The sequence below is a fragment of the Syngnathus scovelli genome, chromosome 3 (assembly GCF_024217435.2).
Source record: "Syngnathus scovelli strain Florida chromosome 3, RoL_Ssco_1.2, whole genome shotgun sequence".
In the NCBI taxonomy this organism is placed as follows: domain Eukaryota; kingdom Metazoa; phylum Chordata; class Actinopteri; order Syngnathiformes; family Syngnathidae; genus Syngnathus; species Syngnathus scovelli.
In genome coordinates, this window is record NC_090849.1 from 22,180,226 (window position 1) to 22,200,157 (window position 19,932).

Below are 19,932 nucleotides of genomic sequence, written 5' to 3' on the forward strand. Positions count from 1 at the left end.
TGGCCTCAGAGCCTCCGTCTCGCTCAACCCCGCCTTCCCGGAGCCCTACCTTTGGCTGATGGCTGAGGGAGGACGAATCCCGGCAGCAAGAAGGGCGCCCCCGTGGTCAGGCCGGCCGGTTTGAGCTCCGTCACACCGTAGGTGGTCAGACGGGTCACCAGGTTGACCAGGTCCTTCAGGGCGTCCCTGGATTCGTCCTCTTTGGCCTGCTCCAACCTGGTGTCGGCCCGCCGTCACACAAAGACCACTTTAGAGAAGGTCTTGCCAAACCCTGCATCTTTCCCCAACCCGCTGGAGCCATGCGCCGATCCAGGAGTACGTGGATTTCTTTATCAATTTTTCCTCCATTAGCTCGCCTATTTCCCGTAACACGGCAAAAAATGGAATCCATTTGATGGCCCACCTGAGCATGAGGTTAGACAGAAAGTTGTAGCCCTGGCACATGCGGAAGTCGTCCAGCAGCGTCTGCGACACGTCGCTGGAGTCCTTGAGGAAGCAGGACAGGCCTGCAAACATCTCCACGATCTCCAGCGGGGAAAGATCGTCCGACTGCTGCATGTTCTGAACGCACGTGGACAGGCATTTCTTCTCTGTGGACACAAGAGGGAGCAATTCTTTCGGGTGGAAAAACAGGAAGCCATGCTTATGCAATGCTAATTAAATGCTAATTAAATGCGGCCGGACCTTCACAAGGGCCCTTTTTTTTCAAATGTATTTGTTTTTTTTTTATTTCAAGAGGCATGTTTTGAAAGAATCAATCATCTCGTTTACTGGTGCCAATTTCAATGTCAAGCCAAGCATCTGGTGGTGGTGATGACGATGAATGGACCAGCCCTACCGTGGATGTATTTGACCACGTTGACGCTGAGTCCGTGTCGCGAGATGGTGGTGAGAACATCTCCAGCGCTCCGCCTCCAGGGCAGGTTGTGCGGCGGGCACCAGGACGTGATGGCACTGAACAGCAGGTGCAGGTCATCCTTCTGGGCCAGCTCCTCCGCCGGGGACACAAACGTGCACAACTTCACCAGGATCTGGGAAAGGAGCAAAATCACAACCTTTAAAACTCCGCCCACCATCCGAAGCCCGCAATCCCAATGCAAGCTTCAAACCCAAACCCGGTGCTTCTCAATTCTTTTTTGTTATGCCCCACAGAAGAGGAGGAACATATTTTACGCCCCCTCAACTAGACTAAAAATAGAATCCTTTGTCCATAAAATTGAATTGTACACCTCTGCATAACAACGTAACCTCTGACCCCCAACCCTAACTCAAATCTGGATCGGTGAATGCTTTTAGTTTCCCTCCAAGTGATTTGTGACACGCGTGCTCTACTCTGGTACCTGGACAAAGACTTTCTGCAGCAGCGCCCGGCGGTCAGCCGGGGGCAGCTCCGCGGGGGGCTGGGCCGGGCCGGACGTCTTGTCCTGGGAGGCCGGCGGCGAGGTGGGAGGGGGCGCGGGGGGGCCCACCGGGGCCTCCGCCATGTGTGGGAGGTCAAAGAACAGGTAGAGACATTTGACCAGCGTGGATGGCACAGACATAGTTGTCATGCAGTCCACCGTTTTCTGAAAGACAAATCAACGTGCGTGCGTGTTAGAGACTGCTTTGTTGGTCACACACACGCACACACACACACACAAAGAGAGCGTCAGGAAAACCGTTGTTGTTGGGCTATAAAAGCGGGCCCGCTATCACAACAGACACATTGTACAAGCGAGGAGACAGACAAGGCAGCTTCTGCACCGACCTGTCCCGAGGAGGCCAACAGGTTGATGGTGGTGAGGAGCATCCAGCCGCGACTGGCCTCCTCGCTCTGGTTCACCTCCAGGAATTGCACGATGGCTCGGCTGGCCGCTTCTGTACGCACATGCAAAGACGTTAGGCAGCTTTAAATCATCCTCAGACACGGTTTTTGCAATTAGGCTGGCCGGCGACCAGTCAGGGGTCTGCCCCTCCACGCACACACTGACCGGTGGATTTGTTGGAGGCCCTACGTCTGATCTCGGTCACCATGAGGCGGGACACCTGCGTGGTGAACTGCAGCAGATCCGAGAATTTCTCCGTCATGCTGCTGGGAGCCGCATTCCCGAAAACCTGAGAGTGGGCACATAATGGGAATTTTATTTTATTTTTTTAAATTGCAGTACAACATGTAACAGTGTCACATTTTAAAATAATACATCATACTCACTAGAGACGCTAAAGGTATTTATTCGTGCATCTCGCCTATTTTGCAAGTCCAGTTTTGCTCCGACCAGCCAATTGGAGGACGGGAAAATGATGACATCGTCATCATTGGCCCGAGAATGAAATCTGATTCAACAAAGAGTCCAACCGCTTATTTCGGTGAAGTTACACGGCCAGCGATACCAACTGGCGGAGGGCCTGGGCAGATTAGAGTACCGTAGCAACACGAGGGCCAATTGGACATGTATTATTATCATTGTCCACCTGGGGTCACTATCCTCACTTTCAGAGACTTTGAGTGTTTATGGCTTTAAAGGCTGACCTCGTCAGCGAGTAAAAGTTAGCACCTCTGAACCTCAGTCAGTCCGGGTGCCCGTTGCGGCCATCGTGTCGGAATACTATTACAGCTTTTTCACGCACCCTGTTGAAGACGGGCAGCATCATGTAGAGCTTCTCCTCCTGCTCCTTCTGCGTCATGTGACGGGGAGGGTGGCAGAGTTCGGAGAAGAGGCGCCGCAGGTGCATTAGGCCCAAGGCATTGTCCTGTGGGCTGCACTCCTCCTGACGCGGCCGCCCCATGATCCTTTTCATCATGTTCATCTTGAGAGGCTTGCTCAGGACGAAGCTCGCCCTGGACAAAAGTACATGATCGCTCGTGAGTAGAACGCTCGCTGGTCGCTTGCTGAGTTGCAGCGGCTATGCAAAAAACAAAAATCACACTGTGGGGAAAAAAAAAAAATGTCATGCAGAAATCACAAATCAGCGTAAAAATAAAAAAGCACTCAAACTCATGGTCAAACAATCACGCTACAACATCTATGAACCCAACAGAAGCGTTCGCGCGTGACATCTTAATGCCTGCGTCCGCAGTCCCTCAGGAACGGGAAACGCTTCAAACAGGATGTGTGTGTGTGTGTGTGTTGAATCTGCTGTTATTGTGGTTTGCAGTTCCTCAAATTGATAAACAGGACAGCAAGTGATTTTAGGATGGGAACGAGCGACCCATCAAAACGCTCCAGAAGGTCTACTTCAGCTTTTGAATTGTATTTCACATCCCTCAACGGTAAAACACAAAGCAGCGAAGCAGTTAGCGTGAGAAGAGCCAAACCTCGGTCGACCTAAATAAAAAGTCCGGTCGGACGCAAAATGTCTGAAAAAAAATCATGACGATGCCCAGAAAAATCAGCATGCTGCTTCCTGAGTCACGGCGGGACAAACGTTCCGAGAGGGACAGGCGGCTGGCGTCACGGCACCTGCTGACATTTTAAAAATAGAATCTGATTCAGACGAAGGAAAAAAAATAAAAAAATAAATCTATCTACTACAGTGCCCTCAGGTATCACAGCATTTTGGAAAATTGATAAAATTTAATAGAGTGGATTGTCAAGGTGCAATTATGATACTAGCTTATATTAAAAGCAAGTTACATTTGTTTTTTTTGGGGGGAATTTTCACAATGTTTGCATTTCAACACTGTACTTGTATTTGCAGAAGAGTTATGTTGCATCAATTAAATAAACAAAATTATAGTTGACATTTGGTGACATGGTGTGTTTTTACCTAGTCCACCAATTAGATCTTTCTCATAAAAATCCAAATATAAACAAATAATATTGTCAAAATGACCGCTATGGTCATTCTAGGAGTTGCAGAATTCCGGAAAACCGATTGTTATTGGATGTACTCAAGTGACTCGAGGACGAGCTACTTTCACTTGGTCCCGTTAAAAGTCCCCCGACAATCAAAACGAGTCAGCCAAATAAGTCAGTGAAACGCAAACTCCTGAGCGAGCGCGTCCGTCACGTGCGATGAGCGTCTCCCGCCGAGCGAGATGCGGACAAGCCCGACGTCTTCAAGGGGCCGCCGCGCCAGTGGGAGAAAGCGTGACATAACCGCCCGATGTCTCCCGCGAGTTGATTCAAGACCAACCTGAAATTCATAAACGTCTTTAATGGGTGGAAAACGAGATCGGCAAAGCGAGTGGATCAAAACAGAAAAGATGGTAGACCGCAACCGCAGCTAACGCCTCGGTCGCCACGGAGACAGGCTGTTGTTTTTTCCGCTACCTGCTGTTCTCCAGGTGCCCGGCCAGCATCTCCACGCAGGGGCGATTCATGTCGAGTGTTTTGCCTTCAACACACCCGCCTGCCCTTCCTTCCCTCGGGAATGTCTTTTCGACGAGAAGCCGTAGCGGTGTTGTGTCTTCTCCCCACGGTGGCGCGAGAAAGGGAGAAGCATGGCAGTGCCAGTGGCTTTGTTTGCCAGCCGGCCTGCTGCGCGTGTGCCTCCGTGCGTGTGTGCGTGCGTGTGGCCGGCCTGCCGGGACTGGTGCAGCTGATCCCCCCCTGACACCGGCGACGTGCACGCAGCGTCGGAATAAGAACGAGCGGAGGCAAAAAGAAGGCTGTGTCCTCGTCACACGTGTCGCAAAAGAACTGGGATGGCAACTTTAGAGAGCAAACAATGAGTCACGCCGAGTGTTCAGGTGATAGAAAGTACATCCACCCATCCGTCAAAAGTGCACCCGACGAGTCGGCGAGGACCCGGACTAAACGGGCGCTCCTCGCAATGGTGACTGGTAGCCCTCCGCACTACACAGTAGCCAGGTTTCGTGACCCCTGCAGTAGACCACAAATAAGTGCTGAGACTTTGGGCTTGACGGTCCGTCGCCATGGTGATAACGTGGCAATGTGGAGCTTAGCTGTCATGGGTTGGAAGACTCAATCCAAATTCAACTCCACCATTTTGAAACTTTGAAATAGTAGCATGTCGGGTTTTTGTGTGTTACTTCATGCATCAGGTGAATGTAAGAGTGAAAGAACAAAAAAATCGGTAATAACGTATGGCTAGAAAACTGCACACTTTGACTCGGATTCAAACATTCTCGGCCCTGAGAAGGCCTCCGGCATGTAAGAAGATACTAGCGCTGCTTTTGTCGCAGCTCTGCCCTTTGTTGTGGTGCGTTTGCCTCTCTGTCATGTTGCTCGGGTCTCGGCCGCATTGCCCGTTTGCCGGCGGGTGCCTTGAAGCCCGGGCCGCACCCACTCTTTCAAAACAGCTCAACCGCTTTACCACCCGAGTAGCAAAATGAGGACGGACGAACCTTAGCGCTCGCTTGCTGTCCCATCTCGGACCCGGACGGAGTCATGTTGAATAATATCGCCCATTAAAAATAATAATGATAAATAAACAAACGTGAAACCTCAGAGAAAATAATTGCAAAGAACTCTCGTTTCTAAAATACTTATACTTTGTAAAACCATGAGTAGCGAGCACCTCGTGTTGGCAATACACACCTGCCCATGTTTCTACCTGCCGTCGAACGCATCGTCAGATGTTCTGACACCTGTAACCAACACCATGTGTAACGCCTCATATGTTGGTAACACAATTTTGAACATGATTCTGCCACACATGGAACCAATTTTTCACCACATTTGTAAACAATCACTTGGTTCTGTTACACACATGACGCCCGATATTTGAATCACAGATGAAGGAAATGTCAACAACAACAATGTTGATGTTACACACTGATGCGACTCCCCATCCGGTTGGAATACAAAGCCGCCCGCCCGTGTGCAATTTACACACGTAACGCATGTTTCCATCATGTTTGGTGCGACTGTTACACACCAACCACATTCGAACGCTCCACACCGGCTCCGCACACATTTCCCACCGGACTGGTGCGCGTCGTCGCCGGTCGGTGTACTAATCTAGCAATGCACCCCACCACCACCGCCGCACCGAGGCCCGATGTAAGCGGACTAAAATGCCAGTCATTTCCTCTGGAACGTCACACGAACCGAACCGGCCATCCGGTACCGTGACCGAAACAACCCTCCCCCACCTTCGTCATGTTTGTCTGATAAATCACAGCGGCATTACTGCGTGTCGGCCGCTCGCTCGCCCACCTCGCTTCGGTAGACGCGACGATTCGGACACCATCACGCCACAAAACGCTTCCACGGTCGAAGCAGCTCGGGAGGCAGCGTTCCAGTGTACTGTCCCTTTGCTAGCCACCGGATGATCCCGCTAGCACCTCCAGCGACCCCTTTTACGTGTTCTCCCACATGCAAAATAAGATAGTAGCTATCACAACATGAATGATTAATGTGAAATCGAAAAGCGAACGACAGACAAGGTACATTTAGGCCGAAACTGGGTGTGGGGAAGTAGCCGAGGCGCACGACGCTTGTTGATGCTAACTCGCCCCAGCCATTTAGCTTCTCCGCGGAGTCTCCGTTGAGTACGCAAGACTCACCAGCCAAGTAGCGGTCACTGCAAAACACTTGGCCCGGACTCAGAGGGGAGGAGGAGTGCAGCGGCGCGTCGAGGAGCTCCGGGCGGGCGGCCTCCACGTACATCCATTACACGGGACGCCTCGGTCCGCCGCTCCCGCTGCTTCAGTGCCGGCCGGTGGCCATTCTTTCCTCGCTTAACATACACACACCAAAAGAGGAAAAAAACAAAACAAAAAAGCTTAGCGTTGGGCTCCTCGTTTTCCCAGTCGGTCGGCGAGCATCCCTCCAGTAGAGCCGAGCACTGACTGAGCGAGCAGTCAGAGAGCCGGGAACAACACGCCGAGGAGCGAAGCTGACATCTGCCGGTGGGAAGGAAGAAGACAAGCCCCGGGAAGGACGAGCAACGGCGGCCACGAGAGGGCGCCAGTGGCTCACATTGACATCCGAGGAGCGAAGCTGACATCTGCCGGGGGCAAGGAAGAAGACAAGCCCCTGGAAGGACGTGCAACGGCGGCCACGAGAGGGCGCCAGTGGCTCACATTGACATCTGAGGAGCGAAGCTGACATCTGCCGGTGGGAAGGAAGAAGACAAGCCCCTGGAAGGACGTGCAACAGCGGCCACGAGAGGGCGCCAGTGACATTGACATCAGATCACCAACCTAACGAAATCACTCCAGGTTGCGGATATGCTTACTTTTTTCCCCATATTTTTTGCCCTCAAGAAGCTTATGGGTGGTCGACACCAATTATTTTTCAAGTGTTTACAGTTTTGAAAAAGAAACCAACAGTAGACATTTAACTGCTTGAGTAAACTTTATCTTTCCTGATATAAACAGACTTTTGGACAGCATGCCGTAGTAAGAAAATATTTGCATTGTCGTGCAAAATGTTTATGGTCATACTTTTTGTTTTCTTTCGACTTCCACGTCAACATAACTAAGAATAAAACTGAAGACCGGTGAATGTGTCTTTTTGTAAAATTGTCTTTAACGTAGTTTGTATTTGTGCCTCGCTCATCCATAAACATGACAATCTATTCATGTCAGCAAGCGTGAGCCATAGCATTCACTTCAAATGGTCGACTTCCTCCTCACTTCTGGACGTGGATTTTTCAGGGCCTTCATATAATGAATGAATGATAAATTCAGGAGCTTCCCGGAATCACCCAGCTGGTTGCGACACAGTAATTTTTATGTATTTGGGATGTTTGCCAAGCAGCATAATAGGAAGCGATGCAGACTTTCTCTGAAATGAAACAGAGCATGAGGCAACTCTCCTCAAGGCACTTTGCAGGTGGATTTTTCCACTGAATCCAAAACTTTCGATCTCCAACGCTTCCTCTTAATGCAATCTCACCAAACCTCTCTTTGCCCAAAGAAAAAAGTCCATTTTAACATCTGTCTCCACAAAAAAAAAGGAAATGTCAAACATCCATCTATTATCTGTACCGCTTATGCATGATGAAGCCAACCTAGCCATCATCGGGCAGTAAGCGGGGGACACCCTGAACCGGTTGCCAGCCATTCGCAGGGTACATAGTTGGAGACCAACAACCACCCGCACTCGCACCTACGGGGAATTTGGAGCGCTCAATCGGCCAACCATGCATGTTTTGAGGATGTGGAAGGAAACAGGAGTGCCACGCAGGCACGGGGAGAACATGCAAACTCCACACAAGGAGGGCCTGAGGTGGAATCAAACCCGCAGCCGCGGAACTGTGAGGTGGACGTGCTAACCAGTGCCTTTCCGACTTTGAGTAGAAGCTTTTGTTTTTTAGACTTATGCACAATGTACATGTAGGATTGTTAGTTTCAATCTCATCACTTTAACCTTTTTTCTGCCCCCAATAAGTTTCTCACGAAGTGAAAGTCGACACAAGTGATTTCCTGAAAATCACATGACTGTAGAAGCGGCCCATAAAAACAGACTTTCATCATCATCATCTTGTTGATATGTTGAGTTTGTTTCATCACACTTGGCAAGCTTTTTTGTCTAGATGATACTTGTCCGGGTGGTGGGCGAGCACAAACACGCAACCAAACATCTGCACACATAGCTTCTTTCACATATAGTAGCTAGAAGAAGTCTACACACCCCTATTCGGATAGCGCTCACACCAGACACATTTACTGTTGTGACAAGATAAGGGTCACGATGGTTGTTAAATTATAACTCAACTTAAATGCTGTGAATGATTTACAAGAAAACACGAATGTCGGGAAAAAAAAAAAAACAAGCATCACATGGTAACAATATCCCCTGAAGGCTCGGGGGGGGGGTTTAAGACAAAAAAAAGTGAAAGTGAAAGTTGGTGACAAAGAGGATTTAAAGGCCGGCGCCAGGTCTCTTTTTTTGTCAGAAGGCGCAGTCATGAATCCACACGACTTCCTCAGCTTCTTCCTCGTCCTCATCCTTGTCTCCTGCTGCTGCACCGGTCAGTATATTAGGGACACTTGTACTCAAAGCTTTTCAGCTTCATTCAAAGATGCATTGCAATGATCATAGATGATTAAAATAGGAATGCTTGTTAATTCAATTGTAAAACATGGCGTTATTACTGGTACATTTATTTTGTATTTGTTTAAAGTAAATGAATAGATTTAATTGAAAATTGTAATGAATCTGTTCCATTTGATAGAGAATTGAATTTGGACTTTGATTTTAACTATTAATGTATTGAACATTTCACTTGTATACCAACTCAAAACGGTAATGATTTTTTTTTTTTTTTTTGCTCTTCGTAATGGCATTTTCTTTTCATTTTGTCGTCAGTGTCGCACGGCCAGATGCCCAGCGACTGCTGCTTGGAGGCCCACGGTGAGGCAATACCGAAAAAATTGCCCTTGGTGGACTACCGCCATCAGATCGCCGGCTCCGGCTGCCGTATTAGCGCCATCGTGTGAGTTTGGCTTCTGCGACTTGACATTAACGGTGGCAAACGCATCTTAATGCGACGGCTACGTTGTGGTTCAGTTTTGTGTGCAGAAGCGGAGCCAAGCTTTGCTACGCCACCAACGCGCCTAACGTGCAAAAAGCCATGAAACGAGTGGACCGCCTCAAGAATTTCTGCCGGAACACGAACTACGAGGTGGGCCGCAGACTGAAGCATTTGAATGCTTTGTTAAGTACCAAAATGAAAGGGTTTCTCACTTTTGACTTTGGGTCAAAATAGTTTTACAAATTCAAAAAGTGAACCGTGTTCTTTGTCATTTGCGACGCCAACTTAACATTTTTGTTTGTTCTTTCGCAGGATCAACACTGTTTGGGTGTCCCGCCAATGTGACATTGGATAACTTCGAAAATGTGACATGTCGTTAACGAATAAAATGTTGTCCCCTTGGTTACAGCTGCTTGATATTATGACTCTCATGTTGAAAGTTGAAAATGTGACATGTCGTTTACCAATAAAATGTTGTCCTCTTGGTTACATCTGTTTTATATTATGTTTTTTGTCATTCGTCAATGTTTTTTGCATCATTGCTGGTGGAGCTATGTTTTTTTTTTTTTCCCCCCCACACGCTTTTTTTTGCCTTAAAATCAAAGGCGTGACAGTGCTGCCAGAACGTGCAATCTGACTGGACGATTCGCAATGACTTTTTTTTTTTTTTTTAAAGAGCAGAATTTAGGTGGATTGGACTTTTTTGCTTTGCTTTTTAACTCAATAGCACAGGCGAGAGGGATGATGAAAAAATGTCTGCCTGAAAAGAACCTACTATTTTGTTACATTTACAAAAGAAAAAAAAAAGTCTCGGTATTGCCTGAAAATCTGCTCCTACAAAATAGTGCCAATTTCTTTTAAGTAAAATATTTTTCTTTACTGTTATCACATCCAAAATGTCTTACTTTTCTACTTTATAAACACACACACACAGGAGTCACGTGGTCACAAGAGCACTTTAGTTAGCCACATTAGCTGGGTAGCATCATACATATGCACAAGAGGAAGATGGTGTCGAGATTTACAGGTTGGGGGGAATCTTCTAACGGATAGCAAACGACGTATTTACACTGGAATACTGTTGGCATTATTAAATAGTTTCAACTGTACAAGAAAAGCAGACAAAGAGGCTAACACCATCAATAAAGTGTCCAAACAGTGCAAATTTCCCTTCTTTTTCTTCAGGACCCAAGCTCGCTAAAACTTAGTTTGAGCCGCGACTATGATCATATGGCGGAAACACCAACGTCGAAACAATGGAAATAATTTGATCCTGGGTCAAATTGTCAACTGGGTAATGTTTCAGGGTAACGTGCTATTTTACGGGCATAAAAATAAGTTCTTTGTGATGTCTTTTTTTGCTCCCGGTCTTAAATATCAAACATGTAAAAAAACTCCCTCCTTCAGAGTAAATTGCAAACAAAGCACAGGCAAGCTAATGTTACCAAACTGGACTTTGTCTCCTTCATTGTGAACGTTTGTACGACTTCCGTCATTTCGACGTCAGGCGTTCTGCCGTAGCGCTTTAATTAGCTTGGAATAGTGCTTAAAGAACATTCAGACACTCGTTGCGGGATCGCCAGGTATAAATCTGTTGCAAGCAACTCGACTCCGTCGTAGGTAGTTAGCGTGACAATGGTTTTAGCAAAGCATGCTAAGCTACAAGGGCTAACTCCAGTGACATTACAGGAAGTACAGGATGCGCGTTTGTTTCTTTAATGGAGCCAAGACAATTCTTATCGGTTTGACTACAGTGATTTAAGACATGATTACGTATTCATCGATTTGATGCCCATCCCTGTGCTGCATCTTCTAGTGGACATCATGTAATGTCACAACATTACATGATGGCTCCATCCACCTCCACACATGGGAGTGATTGACAGCAAGTCCAACCTGGTGTATCGATATCTACCAATCGTAATATTAATGAGAACCATAATATTGGTGACATGATCACAGTCCAGTTGCAAGTCTTTGGGTTTTGGTTATTTGGCGGGTTGCATGCTCACGTGGGTCAATGGAGGTCACTTCCTGTTCACCGTGGGTGGAGGGACTTCACTGGCCGGATTCAGACTCATCACCAGAACTCCCAGCGCTGCAGGCGCCACCGGCACCGCCGCTACCATTGGAGCCGCTGGCATCCCGGCTCTCCCCGGTGCTGCAGAGCGAGACGTAGACAATGGGCACCAGGCCCCGAGCGGCGCCCGTAGAACAGAGAAGCCAATCGGGATCCGCCTTGCTCAGCACTCGTAGGACGTCGCCCTTGTTGAAGCTGAGCTGTCCCGTCTCTGTGGCGATGTGGTGGCACAACGCTTGCACTTTGCTGAAGGAGGAAAAGAACAACTTGAGCCACGTCGTTTTCAAATCCCCAACTCTCAACTCTATGTGATTATGGGATTGTTTTCGTGGAGTTCTGAGGTAAAGGCTCACAGAGGTGGCCATCTTCTGTCCGTGCCGGAAAGCTCAAGGGTGGAAGACAATGCCCTTCACCGATTTCATAACTAGGTAACTGCTGCATGTTTGTTTGAAGCGACTTTTTGCTTTTGAAGATTCCTACCATGTTGAGAGTTTAGTCTCACTAGCATTGGTCTCGTTGGGTGAAACCACACCGGACGGGGGCCTGGCGGGCGCCGCCTCTACCTTTTGGCTGCCCCCAGCACCGATAGTCTGCGCCATTAGGCCCAAAACCGATGAGTCCAGACCGAGCCAGCCAGACGGCAACCTGAAAAATACAACCAATTGACTTTTTGTTCATTTGAAACACCTGTGCCACGGCTTAACCACGAGCGTGATTAGCTTAGCCGGTGTACTGAATTTAGATCTCTTTTGAAAGTACCTGTTCTTCTGAGCTTTAGCCTTGAGTTCACTTGTGTATGTCTTGGTCGCCGACCCAACGGCGGATCCGAAGAGCCGCCCCCAGCGTAGCCCCTGAGCAACGCTCTCCGGCTGGACTTTGGTCGCCGGACTTGGGACCGCCGTCACCTCCTGGTTGAGGAGCGACTCGGGCGGGCTTCCCATCCAGGAGGGCCGTCCCCCAGAGCCAGACTCGGCGCCCTCCACTGCACCCTCCCTGGCGGGCGGCAGCCGGCAAGGGCGGCGCTCGGCCGACGTCCGGCGCTTGTCCGTTTTGACGAACTTGGAACCCTCTGCGGACTGGTTGATGTAGACTTGGGAGGATTGCATGAGTTGGTACCACCATCCAGCCTGGCGGTCCTGACGCTGGCGCCCCTCGTGCGTGGCTGCGGGGTCCTTCCGCAGGGGATAATTCCCTACGTCCTTTTCCTCACTTTCTTGCCCTATTCCCTTCATCCTCTGGCCACCCGTCACTCTGTCCTCGGCCCCGTTAGCAACCCCCACCGGGACACTCTCCTTCCTGGAGGCCTCCGTCCTGGGCCAGGTGCCATCTGGCCTCATCGCCACCCTCTCTTTCCCGGTGACCATGTCCCCGACGGCGGCACCCCAGCCCCTCATGAGCTGCAGGGTGGAGCTGGTGGTGGACTGTCCCGCAGAGCGCAGCAGCTCTTTGCGCCGCTTCTGCTGCTCGCGCCCCGTCGCCAGGAGCCGGGGTTCAAACAGAAGGTCCAGGTCAAACGGGAGAAGCGAGAGGGGCTGCAGCAATAGAAGGAGCTCGCCGAACAGCTGCTGACACGCACCCTGACCCAGCGGGACCAGGCCCCAGGTGTTGTAGTGCGCGGCGATGATGTCTGGAACCAAAGGAGAAGCTTATGTGGAGGTGATGCATCAAAGAGGAGACATGTTCCTTATCTTGCCACTTATGCTCAGCTACAACTCCGCAGTCTCCACTTTGCCGTGGCCACGTTTAGGTTTTGGACTTTTTCAACTACTTGTTCTCCTGTCTTCCTTATTTTTTCTCTTCGCAGATAAAAGTAAGTAAACTTACCTTCGTGTGTCAGGAGGTGACCGAACCAGAACTCCAAAGACTTGAGGCTGGAAAAGAAGAGCGACGAGACGAACGAGAGGCTCAAAATAAAACAAAGAGAAGCAGGACTTACTTGAGAAGACCAAAGATGAAGGCGTTGAGTCTCATGCTGTGGCTCGTCAGCTCCGAGAACTGGTTCACCTTCATCAGCAGGTTGTGAAGGACGCGCGTGGATGGACCTGATCGGCAAAAACACCCAACATGGTTAAGGGCTCTCCGAAACAACTGGAGGGAGCCTGGTTGGTCCTTACCCAGCTGCGTGGAGGCCTCCACCAGACTCCAGGGCTGACAGCGGCGCTGTCCGATGATCAGGTCCAGCACGTAGGCCTTGAGGCCGTCCTGCAGTACCTCGTGCAGCGCCGGGCATAAATACTTGAGGATCAGGTGACCCACGTTGGGACTCACCCAGCTGTTGCCCAACTTGGCCTGGTCCCCCCCGAATGCAAAATCCGCATGAGTATCAAAAGACTTGACGCCAACGCAGACGTGTCGGACTTACTTTGACGTCGGGGTCTCGGCTCGTACCGAAGTGAGCCACGATCAGATCGACTGCCGTGTTGACAGCCTTCACCAAACCTGGCAAAAGTCCGGAACGCAGCAACGTCACCATTTAGTTTGCCTTTTAAAAAAAGAGTTCTGCTGCAAAACTATGTCGCAGGGATTTGTTGTCCTTCATATCATATTTTTAGACTACGGTATTTTTTCCCCACATACCAACAGCGTCATTTGGATTTTTAATTGGATTAATTAATTAACAAACTCTTATTTGTCGATGCAATTTTCTGCATGATAGGGAGCACAAAGGTGACTTTTCTCAATGCTCCCAAAAAGACTCAATCTGGCGTTCACGTTCACCAACCTCTCTTGTGAGTCATATTGACGGCTAACTGTGACCGCGAGGCGGCGGAAGAAGAGGACAAGGATGAAGCTGCGGAGGCATCCGGGGACAGGCAGAACTCCTCGGGCGGCCTCTCAGTCAGAGACAGGTAATCTGGGGGCAGGTTCTGCTGCATCTGCTTGACTGAAGATCGACAAAAGAACAACAGACTCCCAATTACACACCCGAAACAGGAAGTAGGTGGTCACGTGACCCACGCCGTACCGTGAAGGTGTCCCGTCGGCCGGCTGCGGGGAGCTGAAGGGAAATCGAAGACGTTGCGTCGGAGAGGACGGCGCGGATCTGACATGGAGGAGACGCCAGCCGGTCTCTCGCCGCCAAGAGGGTTCTGACGTCGGTATTCCCGCCACTTTAAGGCCTGGGGGGAGAGGTGGTGCGCTGCCAGAAGAGTGCGAGAAGGAAAGAAGAACAGTAAGAATAAGGCGGGATGAGATCATCACAAACATCAAGATGATGAAGAGAAAGAAAACGTTGCAAGTCCAAGGGAAGTCCAGAAAACAAACAGCATCCCCGAGAATGAGAAATTTATGGGCCAGCAAATTTAGGCTCATAGTACCTCACAGCAATACACGTGACACTAAGTGGAAGGAAATTTGGCATCATTTTCAAACCATCAAAATGTTACTTTCTCATAATCAATCTCATTTTTTTTGTCAGTGGATTGGCATTCATACAATAATTTTCACGTTCCAGTTTGGACAAACGGAATCTCTCCTTGGCGGAGCTACTTCTTAATGATGTGAAACTGACCATTCTGCATCCTGCTTCCCTCCACAAGGCTTCCAGTCTTGACGCACCCCAGCGGGCTGACAACGTCCCCGTGCAGGCGCGGCAGGGTGGGGGGCGCCACCCCCCTCTTCGCACCAAGGCCAGCGGGAGGAGGGGTGCAGTGCGGCGGCCCCGTGCGCACCACGCTATGCGGGCAGCGGGAGAGGTCGTGAGGGGGCGGGGGGCTCGGGGTGCACGTAGAGCAGGTCCTGCTGCTGGCGGCCTCCTCCTGAAGGTGCACTGGGGAGTAACTCCCCAAGGGAGACGGACGGACGGACCCGGGGGGAGCCGCGGCTCTGGCTAGGACCTCCCGATGGCGCTCCTCGCTTTCGTCCCCGGAGCCAGAGCAGGCCTGTATGCCAGACACGTAGCCGGTCATCAGGTGGGGCGGGGGCTTAGGCTGGGGGGGCTTAGGGGCCAGCTGGTGGTGGAAGGTGAAGGGCTGGATGGGGAGGGAGGTGGGCCGCTGGTCTTTGCCGTAACGGACCACAGCCGGATGGACGTCGGAGCAGCTGGAGGACCTGCCTGCATCAAGAAGAGCAAAAACCATTGCTGAATCTAAATCTGTTCACTTGTTCATATAAACTAAAAATAATTGTCATTGAAGCAATGTTGTCAGCTAACAGAAAGCACATTAGCTTAGCCAAATAACATTACTTGAAAACTGCTCAGACACAATAACGGTGGAAGACGGAGGGGAGGAAACCAGGGTGGAAAGAAAGGGGGGAAGGAAGAATGCAAGTGAAGACGGGAAGGCAGCGCACAAGACACACCTTCAACGTCGGTCTCCCGGGTAGCGTCTAGGCCACAACCGGGGGCCGCGGCGTCACCCTCCCGGCTGGGCGAGAACTCGCCAGAGGAGTAGGGATCTGCCTTGAGGGACGGCGAGCTGCCGTGCCGCCGCTTGCTGCGGGCCATTTCGGCGAAGGAGGTGACCCGGGGCGGCGGTGCAGGAGGAGGCTCGGCCAGAGCGCCGCCCCCATCGTTGAGGCGCACAGGGCAACTCAGCATGCGCTCCAGAGAGCCCGGGTGGGGTCCCGACGACTTGTCCAGGTTGCGGTCGTAGCTGCGGGATCGCAGTCGGCCGGCGTCCTGCTCGTCCTGCGGGGGCGACACGTTGACGTACACTTGGAGGAGATCGGCAGGGGCGTCTGGCTCGTCCGCCGCATCCTCGTCTTCATCCTCTTTAGCCGCCACAGGCTGCTGGAAGAAGAGCGTGAAAGGCACTGAGGAACCTTCTCTGTCTACCAATGTGCACACAGGCAACAGTCAGCAGACCAATAAAAAGCAGAAGATGATTCTTTGTTCTTTGCTTGCTACTGCTCCTTTGATATGCCCATTTTGTACATTCATCAAAATGGAAAAATAACAAATTAGATTATCTGAATGCAAATTCAAAATGAAAAGATGATGGAAAACAACACACGCATGAATCAACTTTTACAAAACTGAGGGCTTACCGTCACTGACTTTTCATCCTCCCCCTCATCTTCCACTTGCTGATTGGCCCTCTGCCGGAACAGGAAGTACTCGCTGGGCTGGGTGGAGCATGGCGGGCTGCCCCTGCTGTGCTCCTCTGAGCCACTGTGGACGGACGATCCGGCGGGGCTGGGCGGAGACTGGGATGACAGCTCGCAGGTGACCAGTTTGTAGTAATTCTGGCTGGCCACCACCAGCCGGGCCCGACTCTGCAGGCAGGACACATCCCCCCCTGCGGGCGTCGGACAGAAGGAGTTGCAGTTGGCGTCCAGCTCCAGGGTGGCCTGGTGCTCTGCCGAGCAGGAGCTGGAGGAGTAGGCGGATAACGAAGGCTCTCGGCCAAGCGAGAAGGCCAGCGGAGGCTCCGTGGGCGATGTGAAGAGGTCCAAGTAAAAGGCGCCCTCTATTGGGTCCCGCTGGTCAATGGCAGAGGGCCGCTCGGCAGGGCTGTTCAGGTTGCCTGGCTTCTCGGGGACGCCATTGTTCATCTTGTTGTAAATAGTGCTGAAATTGACTAGCACGCCGTCCGAGCTGTTGCACGACGAGTCGCTGCAGTAGCCCCGCGGGCATTCAGGGAAGGTATCGGGGAAGTCCTGGGAGAGGTTCTGGGCCACGGTGCAGCAGGAGCAGTGCTGCGCCAAAGACCCTGAGGAGTAGGACCCCGTCTTGATGCCACAAGGCATGGGAGGATCTTCGTCTTCGTCGTCCTCCCATTCGTGCTCGCCGCAGTCCACCGACATGTTGGAGCCGCTGCTGCCGTGCCGCCGGCCCAGCTCCGGCGGGTCTGAGCTTTGGCTCGCGCCATTCCGATAGCGTGACTCTGACGCAAAGTTCAGGCCGCGCAGGCAGAAGGGTGGCGAGGCGCCCTCGGCGAGGCCGTGGAGGTGAAAGGAGGAGTCCTCGTGATAGCCGGCCAGGTTGTCGTCGTCCTCGTCGTCCTCATACTCCTCGTCGTCAGTCTTGACCAGAAACGGGTTGCAGCGTAGCGGGTGGCGGCTCCTGGTCTTGACCCGGGGTATCGTGTGACCCGCGACCAGTTGCTCGTCGGAGATGCTGGAGGTGAACGAGGAGTCGTCGCTAGCCGTGCTGCCGCCGCCCTTCCTCTCCGGTGCCGTGTTGTGAGCGGAGGTCTGAATCAGGCTGCTGTAGAGCAGCGCCTCCCTCTGGAGGACGTCCCTCTCCGGAAGGGAGGTGGTGCGGCTCAGGCCCAAGTTCTCTGGGGGGCTGAACGGGTTGCCCCTCTTTAGAGAGCCACTCCCGACACCGCAGACCCCCCGCCGCCGCCCCGACACCTGGCAGTGCACCAGGGGGATGTGGTGCACGATCAGGGTCTCGCCGGACAGTTTAGGGGGGCCGTCCATGGCGGAGAAGCAACACGCTCGGAATCAGACGAGCCTGCGCTGTGTTGACGGGGTCGCTCAACAGCGGCAGGCCGGGTGCAGCTCAGTGGCGGCAGGTCGGGTGCAGCTCAGCGGCACCGCCGGGAGAGGGTGGGTAAGTCGAGGGTATGGTCAGCACGGAACACAAAGTCAAAGACGGAGAAAGACATCTGCAGACAAACAAAAACTGCGTGTTACTACTTTACAGTCCAATTTATTTTTGTCAGCGCACAGAATTCGACTGGATCCAGTTGCAAAGGTGAACTGTTAACACATAACTAGTCTCACGCATCAACTAGTTGCACAGATCAAGTATCAGATCAATCCCTGGTCAACACGTTTGTTTTGCGCATATCAACTTCGTCATCTCTCGTGACAACCAGTCGATCTTATCAACGTGTCTTTCTTATCTGCTTCACAAGCACCGAGCCGACGCATTCGTCAACAAGTCGCACTTGGCGTCAACTAGCAACACACAACAAGAAACACGCCGGTCAAGAGATGCCCGTGACCTGGATGGACGTTTGACAAATGCTGGTTTGGTTCCCTAAAGTAGATTAGCTTAGCAAGGCTTATGTAAGAGTTGACCGCTAGCTGTCATGGGCTAGCATCTCGGTTAACATGACTGCGACAAGTGGACAACCAGGGTGGCGGGGGGACGTGCAGCAGCTGAAGCAAATTAGAACGACAACAGGCCACCCTCACAAAATAGAAAGTATGCGCCATCCTGCCAAGGCAGGCTGCTTGTTACGTAATGTGAGGAGAAACGCGAGTAGATACTATCTTTATACTGTCTGCAAGACAGATGCTAACCACAGAAGATTCACGGAAGGTGCGCCTGCACATTAGCTGCACTGGTCATACTTGCTCACACGCCAAACTTGTCAACTAGCCGTAGTCGCTTGTCACGTTCGTCCGGTGCAACAAACTGACTAGTTGATGTCAATTTGTTACATATCAAGGGAGTGCCATCATGCTGCTGCTCAAGTGTCCAGGTACACACATCAGCAAGCATTAACCAAAATCGACATCCCTCTCCCTCGCAGTATCGAGGTACCACAATGAACATCCCCAAGAAGTGAGTTTGTCATCCTAATTTCAAAAAGAAAGAAAACAACAAAAGTATTCTCACACTACAACTCAATGAAAGCTGAGTAAATGGTAGCTAATTACATGTGGGATGCATTCGTAGTATAGTTAATGTCAATCATATTTTTAAGACTGGTAATACGTGTCAGAAACTGAACGAGACTTTTATTTTTAAGGAAGGCAGCGGAAATACTAGTCATTGCTTCTGTGGAGCTTGACGGCTGTTTGTTTCTGTCATGTCGGGATCAATATGTGATGATCAAATGAGGTCTTCGGCCTCTTGTGTGTCATTTATCGAACATCGTCATCCAATAGAAACTAAATCTGTGTTTACGCCCAATCATTTCTTGTCAATGCGTAAAACACGGCAAAATCTTGTTACTGGCAAGACCGACACAAACGTTCCTTTGTGTCAATGCGATATATATATATATATATATTTAAATCCCGAAATGCACAGCCCAGAAACGAACTCTGCTGTCTTTTCAATCAGAAACCAGCGTTTTTCCACGACAAATGTTACTGGATAAAACGAGACGAGATGATAGATGGATAAATGTGGTGAAAAGGACATTTAAGGAGGAGGCTAAGGGAGGCGTCGTCGGTTCGGTACAAATGAGCCGACAAGCCTGCGGGGCCGGACCGCCCAGAACCTCCATTCGATGTTTGGCTTCTACCTTTTCTAGCACCGACGACAAAGACACCGAGGACGAATTCAAAACCGTCACCTTGTCCCCGGTGGTAGACGTGGGGGTCACTGTCCGGTGTCCTGGCGTGTCATGCACGTACGAGTGCGGGAGCCCGTGCAAAGACGACGTCGACGACGAAAATGCTTCTTGTCGACTTGGCGGAATACATACTGCGCATGCGCGGTGACGACACCGCCTTATCTAACCTGCATCATGACATCCACTTTGCCTTAAGCCTTGCCTGATGATTTTAATATCATCATTAATAATACTAATAATAACCCGAAATGAGAGACGTGCCTTAAAACATACATA

General features: G+C 50.9%; 3 protein-coding genes across 6 annotated transcripts in view; 1 reads left to right on the plus strand and 2 right to left on the minus strand.

Moving 5' to 3' along the window:
- Positions 1 to 6,790, minus strand: part of wdfy3 (WD repeat and FYVE domain containing 3) — a 28,358-nt gene extending 21,568 nt beyond the window's left edge. The window contains exons 1-8 of one of the 2 annotated variants that reach the window (XM_049762980.2): positions 6,455 to 6,790; positions 2,608 to 2,818; positions 1,971 to 2,094; positions 1,748 to 1,857; positions 1,341 to 1,565; positions 839 to 1,031; positions 404 to 590; positions 50 to 216 (exon numbers count right to left, since the gene is read on the minus strand). In XM_049762980.2, coding sequence (XP_049618937.1) covers positions 50 to 216; positions 404 to 590; positions 839 to 1,031; positions 1,341 to 1,565; positions 1,748 to 1,857; positions 1,971 to 2,094; positions 2,608 to 2,787 — 1,186 coding nt within the window. In that variant the 5' untranslated portion in view covers positions 2,788 to 2,818; positions 6,455 to 6,790. The remainder of the gene's footprint in view (positions 1 to 49; positions 217 to 403; positions 591 to 838; positions 1,032 to 1,340; positions 1,566 to 1,747; positions 1,858 to 1,970; positions 2,095 to 2,607; positions 2,819 to 6,454) is intronic. The other variant, XM_049762981.2, reaches the window with a different exon arrangement.
- A 1,928-nt stretch (positions 6,791 to 8,718) lies between these two features.
- Positions 8,719 to 9,861, plus strand: LOC137840149 (C-C motif chemokine 19-like). Its single transcript, XM_068650165.1, has 4 exons — positions 8,719 to 8,868; positions 9,207 to 9,333; positions 9,408 to 9,522; positions 9,685 to 9,861. Exons 1-4 carry the CDS (start codon positions 8,805 to 8,807, stop codon positions 9,715 to 9,717), a joined length of 339 nt encoding a protein of 112 aa, XP_068506266.1. The 5' UTR covers positions 8,719 to 8,804; the 3' UTR covers positions 9,718 to 9,861.
- Positions 9,862 to 10,309: 448 nt separating this feature from the next.
- On the minus strand, positions 10,310 to 19,785 carry rusc2 (RUN and SH3 domain containing 2). Of its 3 annotated transcripts, none has more exons than XM_049763019.1 (13): positions 19,657 to 19,785; positions 16,442 to 18,009; positions 15,755 to 16,181; positions 14,964 to 15,506; positions 14,418 to 14,591; positions 14,175 to 14,336; positions 13,815 to 13,891; positions 13,567 to 13,741; positions 13,389 to 13,494; positions 13,277 to 13,323; positions 12,212 to 13,079; positions 11,933 to 12,097; positions 10,310 to 11,698 (listed from the first exon to the last, which is right to left on the minus strand). In XM_049763019.1, the coding sequence occupies exons 2-13, from the start codon at positions 17,819 to 17,821 to the stop codon at positions 11,431 to 11,433; spliced, it is 4,392 nt and encodes a 1,463-aa protein (XP_049618976.1). In that variant the 5' UTR covers positions 17,822 to 18,009; positions 19,657 to 19,785; the 3' UTR covers positions 10,310 to 11,430. The 3 variants fall into 3 exon arrangements, with proteins under 3 accessions (XP_049618976.1, XP_049618974.1, XP_049618975.1); XM_049763017.1 differs by having other exon boundaries at positions 15,755 to 16,184; XM_049763018.1 differs by having other exon boundaries at positions 15,755 to 16,184; positions 19,606 to 19,785.
- Positions 19,786 to 19,932: the final 147 nt, after the last annotated feature.

What these genes read in the sequence shown, in the direction of transcription:
- LOC137840149 (XM_068650165.1), top strand. Translation starts at nt 8,805, where the DNA reads ATGAATCCACACGACTTCCTCAGCTTCTTCCTCGTCCTCATCCTTGTC. An exon ending in TGTCTCCTGCTGCTGCACCG is followed by an intron (nt 8,869 to 9,206) that starts GTCAGTATATTA and finishes TTTTGTCGTCAG; the next exon opens with TGTCGCACGGCCAGATGCCC. An exon ending in GCCGGAACACGAACTACGAG is followed by an intron (nt 9,523 to 9,684) that starts GTGGGCCGCAGA and finishes GTTCTTTCGCAG; the next exon opens with GATCAACACTGTTTGGGTGT.
- rusc2 (XM_049763017.1), bottom strand. Translation starts at nt 17,821, where the DNA reads ATGGACGGCCCCCCTAAACTGTCCGGCGAGACCCTGATCGTGCACCAC. An exon ending in TTCATCTTTGGTCTTCTCAA is followed by an intron (nt 13,324 to 13,388) that starts GTAAGTCCTGCT and finishes CTTCTTTTCCAG; the next exon opens with CCTCAAGTCTTTGGAGTTCT. An exon ending in GAGACTAAACTCTCAACATG is followed by an intron (nt 11,699 to 11,932) that starts GTAGGAATCTTC and finishes TTCCTCCTTCAG; the next exon opens with CAAAGTGCAAGCGTTGTGCC.